The sequence below is a fragment of the Penaeus vannamei genome, chromosome 17 (genome assembly GCF_042767895.1).
Source record: "Penaeus vannamei isolate JL-2024 chromosome 17, ASM4276789v1, whole genome shotgun sequence".
NCBI classification, from domain to species: domain Eukaryota; kingdom Metazoa; phylum Arthropoda; class Malacostraca; order Decapoda; family Penaeidae; genus Penaeus; species Penaeus vannamei.
In genome coordinates, this window is record NC_091565.1 from 28,793,022 (window position 1) to 28,803,021 (window position 10,000).

At 36.4% G+C, this 10,000-nt stretch overlaps 1 protein-coding gene across 1 annotated transcript in view; it reads left to right on the forward strand.

Annotated features, from left to right (window-relative positions):
* LOC113800338 (transcription factor E2F5) overlaps positions 1–10,000 on the forward strand; it is a 31,085-nt gene extending 21,085 nt beyond the window's left edge. Inside the window, exons 4-9 of the mRNA XM_070132166.1 lie at positions 241–348; positions 519–683; positions 793–955; positions 1,848–1,961; positions 6,263–6,319; positions 6,744–10,000. Coding sequence (XP_069988267.1) covers positions 241–348; positions 519–683; positions 793–955; positions 1,848–1,961; positions 6,263–6,319; positions 6,744–6,877 — 741 coding nt within the window. The 3' untranslated portion in view covers positions 6,878–10,000. The remainder of the gene's footprint in view (positions 1–240; positions 349–518; positions 684–792; positions 956–1,847; positions 1,962–6,262; positions 6,320–6,743) is intronic.

Consider the following 10,000-nt stretch of genomic DNA (forward strand, 5'->3'; position numbering starts at 1 on the left):
AGGTGAGGTCGGAGAGGCCTGGCAATTAATTCCTCGGTGACTGAGCACTTTAAGAGCCATGTTTGTGTGTGTGTAAACAGAATTTATGAGATAAAGTTGTATTGTACTTCATATATAATAAGCATGTCAACAGGTTATATTATACAATAATTCTTATCCATGTCTTTTTTCATTGTCTTTGTGACTATTCATCCACGTTCTTATATGAATTATTTTCTTGACTTCATGGAAAATTTGCAGGTTAATGGTGACAAAAAATATCAAATTCACCTCAAGTCAGAAAGTGGCCCTATCTATGTCTTGCTAGTCAACCAAGAGCAGGAGCACACTCCACCTCTGGTTGTGCAGGTGAGTTGGCTATATGAAATTTAGTTTGAGTATATATTGATTTAATGGTGATGTTGGCCTTGATTGTGGTAAAGAAGGCAGTAGGTTTGAAAAGAAAAAGTAATTCTTCCACATTGTTTACTCTAGCCTCATACTCACTATTGAATTATATTTTTGATACTATAATACAGGTTCCTCCTCCAACTGGTGTAATGAAACAAGAGACTGAACCACGGGGTATAAAGAGATCCTCCTCCCCTCCCTGTAGCCAGGCACCTTTCACTCGCCCACGTTCCACCCCGCAGAAAGGCACAACTGCACATACTCCACCCACACGAAGTCCTTCTCATCCAGAGGTAAACTGAAATTGATCTGTGATTTAATTGGTCATATACTTCCTTTTATTTATAAGAATGTCTGTGTATGAATTATGATAAAATATTTTATTATAAAAATTACTTCCAGGGTGTAGATAGTGTAGAAACTGCTTCTGTATCGCGTCGGGTGCCACGCAAAGCATCAGCAGGAGTTAGTAGTGTAACAGAAGCCTTAGCTCCTAGAAGAGCGCGTAAAAGACAAGAACAGGCAGCAGCAGCTGCAGCTGCAGCTATTTCATCAACACAGCCAGGTAATTTATTTTCCTATTTCTTTCTTTTTTTCCAAATTTAGTTTAGTTTCTAATTTGTTTTAGATAATTTAAAAATACTGAATGACCACAGAAGAATATGAAGAATGTACAATTTATAATACAAGTTATTTAGTTGATCAACTGAGAAAGAGGAAAAGAAATCTGTCATTGCTTTAATGATAGTGATGTATTCAAACCTTATTCAAACTCTTTGATCCCGTTGCTTCACGCCATTCACATGGAACAAAATATGGCCTTTAGGCTTGTAGGCAGGGCGTACAAGAACACTCATATACGGTGACAAGACTCTATTCCGCCCCTTTGCAATATTATTTTGTCTTTGTATGCATAAGTACCATTTTCCAATGTCCATATTTGTCATTTGATTTACTTTCTCCAGATGGTAATAACCTGTTTTCCTTGCACAGATTATATCATCCCTCTAGGTAGTCCATAACTCAGTGCAAGAAAAAGAAAAATATGTATCGTTTTGTTATTTGTATTTCCTTTTCCTTTTCCTTTTCCTTTTTTTTTTTTTTTTTTTTTTTAATTCAACCTGCCCCGCATGTCAGAAGCCAGGATTAGGATGCTGAGCTTGGAAATTGCATCTTCCTTGGAGCCATTGCTCTTCCAGTCATGGCTCATGGACACCACATTCCACACTTATTTTTCAGTGGGAGAAATGCATCCTCAGAGAGATTTGTGCTCTTGTGGCGAGTCTTTTCTGTCTCCCTGGCCATCACCCAAAACCCCATCCAAATTTTTTCATAACGTTATGGTCATATCATCAGGATTGAAGGGTTCATACATATGACAAGCTTGACAGATTTCCTTCATTATTATGATTACTTCTGACAAAGTTATAAATAAAATATTTTCCATCTGTTTACAGCTGAAGTAGTAAAACATGAGAAGGTTGAAGATATGCTCCCTATGCCTGTAGCAAATATAAAACAAGAACTTCGAGAGGATAGCTTTGTGAACACAAATATTTCCCACACAACCGGTAAGTGAATGCTCAGTGTATGTACATACATACACGTGCAGGCATGCACACAGAGAGAAAACGAGATAGAGATTAAGATTAAACTAAGATTGATATATCACAATGCACTCATCAAATGCAACATACAAAATATGTCTACCTGTGAAATTAAGAACTTTAAAATGTTTTACTAAGAATAAGTAATCTAGATTAACGGCAATTTATTTTGCTCTAAAAGGTCATATTTGATATTTTTGAGATTCACATTTTTAAAGCTCTCAAAGATTAGCAAAATCAAACCAAATATTAGTTTGCACAGTAAGTATATATTAAGTAAAAGTTAATGAAATTGAATATATATATGTATAAGAATGACAAGCCCTCCCACTTATTTCACAAGTTCGCTAAGGCAAACCTTGTCGATACAATAGGAAATGTACATTTGTCTCATCTTCACTACAGTGACTTAGGTTCTGATTCTTAAAGCCAAAGTTCCACTTGACTTTGTTGACTTTGAGACAACTCAAGTCAGGGATTGCAAGCCTTAGGCCAAGCCAAACTATATAACAAGAACTATGGGTGCTAGATGTAGAGCATTCTTGCCCACAGCCCACAATTTCACAGCATTGATGAAAGATAGTCTTTGATCATCTTGACTGTATGTTAACCTATTTACGACAGCTGTCCCATATATGAGACACCCGTAAAAATAAACATTGCCGGGCATCCCGCCAGTGTGATGTTGGATCGGAGCTTGCACACCAAATACATCGCGGCCAGCCCCATGTGCCGATCTTGTAGCCGCCTGGAAACTATTATTTTCTGCTTCAAAATATACCCATTGGGGGCATGTACATACACTGTCCATTATGATTGGTTATGTATATTTTGTTTACACATAGGAAGCTGCACAAGCTCTTAGTCACTAAGGCGTTAGCTAGGCCTACCTGATCATACCTGTCTACCCCAGTCCATAAATTTTGGAGAAACATTTTTGTTTGCTCATTAACATTATTATTATTATCATCATCATCATTATTATAACATAATTATTAATATTAGTATTGATAAAGAGTAACACTCCTTTTCAAAAAATCAAGTAATAAAGTTATTAGGAAGGTCATGTAGGCCTTGTGATGAAATCCTTGATGACTCTAGTGCTTCTTGAACCACCTATGGGTAAATATATCATTGGGTTAAATATTATTATACATTTCTTATATTAAAAGCATTTTGAAGCCAGATTAGAGCCATCAACTCTGGTTGTGACTTTGAGTCAATATTTAAGCATGGTATCATCCACCCAGTTCATTACTCAGCCTACAGAATATATCCTTTCCTCTCTTCCTAAACGTTCCCCTCCATCTCCTGAACTGTATTCATCATTTTCAGTCACCTCCTATTACTACATGTTGTCCTTATTGTCTTCCTCCCTACATTTCTCCTTCACTACCTCTTCTTCCCTCTCTCTACTTCCACCTCAGCAAATGTTTTAAGTATTCTTTTTATCCCAGTCAAGTGGGATTGTTTATGAATCCCCCTACAGCCCCTTACTCTGTTAATACCCTCCTCATTCAACAACATCTCCAAAATGAGTAGCCAAAGTTTCCTATTGGAGCTGTTCTGATTGTTCACACTATGTAATAGTAATGCTCATGCATTACCTACCCTGACTAACCTCACTGGCAAACCTACTCCTGCCCAGCCTTACTCCTTCCTTAATACTTGGACTGGACCTATTTCCATCTCCACAGCTGCTTCCCTTGTCTACAAGCATTGGTGTTTTTGATGCAATAAAAATACAGTGCCGCATTATTCCTCTCAATAGGCTGCCATAAATCCTACCCCAGTATTGCCGAGATAGACCTGTCCTGTCCTGTCTGACCATCTCCCCTCTTCTTCAAATGTCAGAAATGTTGGCATTTTGGCCACCCCGCTCCTCAACCTGCTGCCTTCTGTTTGCCCAACCTGGTTGTGATCATTCAAGTTACTAGACCTTGCTCTGTATGAAGCTAGACAGGAAGCATCTATTGCGATAATGTTCTTTGCTCCGCTCCTCTCCCATCCTTTCAAAATGTCTCAGCATCTCTTCCCCTCTGCCCATTACCATTGTACCTATATTCCTTCTCTCCCCCAATCAATTTCTTTTCCCATTTTAAGTCCATTTACTCCAATCTCTACCACGTGTGCTGTTCTAGCGCAGCGGTTAGGGTGTTAGTCTCGCAATCTTGCAGACGTGCGTTCAATCCCGCGCACGGCCAGTGGACGGGATCCATCCTTTGCACACGGGGAGATTTAGAATCCATTATAACAAATAGAATTTAAACTAAACCTAAATCTTTAACCTACTAATGACGGGTGTCCCACATATGAAGACACCTGAAAAAATAAACATTGCTAGGCGTCCCGCCAGTGTGACGCTGTATGGGGGCTCTTGCTCTAACACAGCAGTGGGCCGCGGCGGGCGGGTGGGCCACCCGGAATCTTTTATTTTCGGCTTCAAAATATTCTGGCGTTAATGGGTTTAATCCTAAACTTTGCTGTTGCCTCTCTTTCTCTCTTTACCTTTAGTACCAAGCAATCTAAACTTTCCACTCTATCTTCTCTTGCCACATCCTCACCTGCATCCACCTCATCCTCTGCCCCTTAAATATCTGTGTTTAGCTCCTCATAAGAAAAACTTTATTTCTCAGTCCTCTCCACCCAACTCCCCTCCAGAGTACATCCAAAATTTCCTAAACATGACCCTTCCTCCTCCTCCTCCTCCTCCTCAAGTGTCCCCTATACCTCTTCCCCCCACTCTCTCCCATCCTCTCGTCCATGTGTACCATCACTTCTTTCCTCATTATCCATATTCCTACCACCTGGATGTTCATGGGACTCAGTGTCCTTCTCTTGTTTTCTTATCTCCTGCCCCATATTATTCTCCTACTAATTGCCCTGTTCCCTTAACCCCCTTTCCCTTTTTTCTTATACCCACTTTACATCCTTTGCTCTTCCACTACCCTTTTTCACTAACTACTATCCTGTAGTACTCTACAACTTGACATTAACACATTCTGTCAATCATTTTTACCCTTTTTGCCACAAGACTTTACCATGGTACTATAGGACTTTCAATGTCTAGCACATTCATTTGTTTTAACCATTAACCATTCAGAAAATATTTTGAAGCCAGTCTTAGATGCCTTATCCCTAGAGAATGTAAATGTAGTATAAAGAAAGTGGGAAGCTGTCTAGCCTGTGGTGGTTTAGGGACCAGAGTACAGCCTGATTATTAGAACCAGGGCTTCAAGAATCAGTTGTTGTTGTTGTTGTTGTTGTTTTTGTTCTTTTACATAGTCTGTATCCACCTAGCTAGTCGGGAATTCAAGGCGGAGTACCTTAACACTAGACAGAAGAGAGGACCTTGTGTTGTGGGGGTTAAAAGGGATGGTTGTATGGAAGGGGGAGGGTAGAAGCAGAACATCAGTGAGTGATCATGACACTGAGTAAACATACCAGAAATAGTTATCCAGACTTGAACTTAGTGGTAAAAATTACAGGATCAATTTTCATATATAATGTACATAACCTATCTGCCTCCAGTATGAAGCAAGGGGACTTGATGTAGGTGATAAGTTCCTGTTAGATGAAGCAGTAGTTTACATATTGTGTCAGTCAAAATACAAAATAATGGAAATGATTGTTAGAATATTGTTGCTAAGATCTCTTCCTAATTTTGCAAGAAGAAATTATATCAGATCTAAAATTTTGTAGGATGATAAATTAAACAAATGATGATTTTTCATCATACTTTCCAAAAATCAAGAATGTATCCCAAGAAACTTGCTTACCATCCTTACTAAAAAGGGGCAAAGTTGATATTCTTGTCCCCTAAACAAACTAAATGAATGATAAGTCAATGATTTCCAGATGCAAGTAGTGAATATTGGCAGCCTGTTCCCTCTAAATTATGTAATTAGCTTTAAAAAAATACCAGATGCCATACTTGGAACAGGGATATGGAATTCATCAGAAATTAACAATTCCTGTAATTGAAGTGTATGGTTGCCAGAGATTTTCATAGGGACTATCCTGAAACCCTCCATCGTCTACCTTTGCCCCACTGCCCCACATGGTTTCATAGTGTCTACTTCTAATAGAGAAGTAAATTGCTCAAGTCTGTTCAACTGTAATATTGCCTTTCAAGGCACAGAAAAGTAATATAACCAGCTGCCAGACCTGTTATTTTTGATAATGCATCTGTAACCTTCATTAAAACAAACCAAGGTATATTGCATAATATATATATATATTTTTTTTTTCTGCATTTCCTCTAGACACAATGCTGTCAACAATGGGAGAAGGCCTTGTAGAAGAATTGATATCTGCAGAAAGTGAGTATTCATTTACATTATTTGTATTCAAATATCTTGTAATATATTTAGAAGGTTCAGAATATAATGCTTGACTGTAACCAGTGTTCATTTTTACTCAAAGTTTGCTGAGGTAATGATTAATAAGTTATTGGTAGTTTCATAACTTGATTCACCTTACATAAGAATAATGATAAAATAGGTATATTTCTGGTTCAGTTTTAAAAGTGCTACAATTACTGAAAGAAGAATTGGCTTGAACAGTGTTAATCTTTTTAGTAATATGTGATAATTTGAATTGTTCTTTATTTTTTATCTTATTATTTTTAATAACTGATTATGATTATGTTCCAGTAAGTAGGTTTCTTGTGCTAGACTTGTTCTTTAATAATGTTCAGGTTTTGTTATGAACTCCAGTTTGCTGTACAACACATTTTTTTTCCAGTGTTTGCTCCTCTCCTGCGATTAAGCCCCCCTCCATCGGAAAGAGACTACATGTTCAACTTAGATGAAACTGAGGGTGTCTGCGACTTCTTTGACGTTCCAGTATTGAGTTCTCTTGAAAGTGATTTGCAATGAAGTTTGTGATGGAACTGGCAAAGTTGGTGGGCACATTTGTGGATAGTTGCATTTGGAAAGCATCCCTTGATTATGTTTTGGGCATGTAATGCTAAAAAGTTACCAAGGGCATTGAGATGGTGTAATGTTATGTTGTAATATATAATTGTTGGAGTAATATTCTATTTATTGATGACTGTTAACAGTATTTAGGTGAATGAAAAAGAGGATAAATAAGTTATATAAACCATTCAAGAAATTGGTTATTGATGTTCAAAGTGGTACATGGTTCTTTTGTAAAGTCCTTTTCCATATTTTTGTTATTTCAGAATAAATTCAAAGGAAGTAAGAAGTGGTAAGGGACAAGAAAATACTGAACAAATGATTCTACCTTTGTGGTGCGGCAGTTAATCCAGGACTTGATGTGACTCTGGCCATTGACTTTCAGTTAATTCCAAAGAAAGTTGTAGGAGTCCTCAAAGATACCCTTTGTTGTTAGATAAAGGGATGATGTTCTGATGTGTCCTTGCAGATCTTTTGTGCAAAGTTATGTATGGTCAGATCTGAAAGGAAAAAAAATAGAGCAGCAAAGTGATAGTTTTGACCCCTTTATTTTTATAACTTCTAATGGGAGTAAACTATAAAACTGTCAGTCAAGCAGGTCTTGGAAGTTTTAAACTGCTGGCATGCAGTCCTTGTGTACTTGAAATATTTTGTCACCCTTTACCTTTTTTTCACCCTTAGTTTTCTTGTAAAGAAAGTTTGGTTACAGAAAATTTTGTTCTCAATGTTCATGTAATTTTCAGCGTTATCATCATACAAGGTATAAGTAGTTCTTGCACTGATATGAATTTTATTATTTGACAACCTGTATTATTTGTTTCAAAGCAAAACAAAAATATATGCATAGATTATCTATGTAGAATCCTCTTTATTTAAAACATTTTGTGCATAAAGATATGTACATATGGGCTTTGAAAAATATTCTAGCAAATATGAAAACGTTTTTTATGAGAATAACACGGAAAAAACGAAATGGTGAATTATGTGAATCTGAAGTAAAATATTTTACTCTTATATGATTATGAAGCCACTCTGGCTCAGAAAGGTTGTCCATGATCTCTTGGTAACTGTGATGAGGAAAGTGTAGCAGTGTTTATGACAAGAAACACATTAGCTTCAGATTGGAGTCTGTATACCATACCTTAGTAACATGCTCCAATGATTATTTTCGTGCTTGCTTAGGAAAAGTTGTTATACAGGTGAATTGTACTTTTTAGCAAGTATGAGCGGAAATGTTGCTATCCATTGTACATTGCATCTACCAAAGGATACTTTACCTTTATAGAAAGGTTACCTCTGTCATCAGATAGCTACAGTTGTGCACTAGATCAGTATTTTTACAGAGTTGAGGAGAGCCTGTGTGGTATAAATTTCTGGATTTCAAAAGTTGGTCTGAAATTTATTCAGAACAGTGAGTTCTTAGTGACTTGCAGTGTAGTGATTCAGAAAAGTGGCTGATCTAGGGACTTGCTGCCTATGAAGATGAATGAGATCTTGGTACATTTACACTACCAAGTGTATGAGGTGCCAGTACAAGTACAAATTGTAACAATATAACCTATAATGACCTCAGCAGTATGATAATAGGATTTCTGTATTATTATTATTATGACTTTATTATTTTCATTCTATTATTAGTTCTTTGCTTGTATTGTGTTACTATTATTGATGATGGAATCATTGTTAATATTAATAGATACATTATTTATTCACAGATAAATGTGCTAGATGGCAGTTGAATTCAATGTTTTTGCTTGTGTAACAAGAGCTGCGATCATTATAGGTATTAGGTTACAGGTTATAATCTAGGATGACTTGCTTGGTTGTTACTCAGTGCTGTACATGCATTATTACTACCAGCCCAAACCTTTCAGCTTTATGTACAGAAATCTAACAGTCCAAGTGCAAATGTCTTGTCTTAAAGTCTGTTATAGTTGTCTGAAAAATATTGATTCCTAAAGTATTTTGCAAAATGGAAAGGATTCAGTTAGTAGTCATGCAGATACTTTATTTGTATGAATATCATATGACCTATCCATACCTTGTGGCATGGTTTCTGAAGGTTATTGATGTTAACATTCCAGTTGTACTGCAGATGGAAGAAGTGGTATTTGTATTTCTTGTTAAAAAGGATATGAAACATACCCTCTTTTTCTTCTTCCTTTCTCTCTCTCTCTCTCTTGCTTTTGTCACAACATAAACAGGGATATTATTTTTCACTCTATTTCAAAGGTGACCTTCCATTTGTTATGCTTAATGGAAAAAAGTATTTGTGTAGCATTACTACAGCACCAACAGTTTTTCCAAATTTATTTCAACATTTATTTACCTTTTCAGTATGCATTTATGTTTTAACCATTACTTTTTTCAGTTGTGGAATTTAGAATTGATTGTTCAAGATCAAAAACATTGCTTGACCTTGTTGAATTTCACTACAGGTTTTCAAAATTGTATTGAAATGCACTGCTTTTCTTTTAAGATTTAAAAAGGTCCTGTACTTGTGAAGCATGTGTAGGATTAAAGACTTTACAACTCAGATGTTCAGTCTTATACTTCAGATGTCCAAATATATGCTATAATGCATAGTGATATGCAAATATATAAGCAATTTATGGTATTAGTTAGGGAATTATAATTTATAATTTTTCCCAGGCACACATTCTTTTCCAAAACATTTTAAGTTCAAATTACCACTGAGTTCAGTCTTATGGCAAAACGTTTCAAATGTACAACATCAGGGGATGGGTTCAACATACCATAAAAGAATACTAGGCGTGTGTAACACACATGTATTGTGAATTTTGAGAGGTAGAACGTGCGATTTGTGAACAGAATTGTAAATAAGTGACAGATAATTGTACAAATACATCTAGATTTTTTACACTAGGTTGTATCTTATTTTACACTGAAGAAAATAAGGAACTGAAGGTTACTGAAAAGGAAATTAAGAAGAGATCCTCTCCCATGCATGGCACCAGTAGAGTAACGGAATGCAAGCCAGTCTAGTAAGTTGTGTAAATAACACCATGTTACTGTGTTAAGTTAATTCTTTTGTACAAAATAAAAAAGATGTAATTCAAA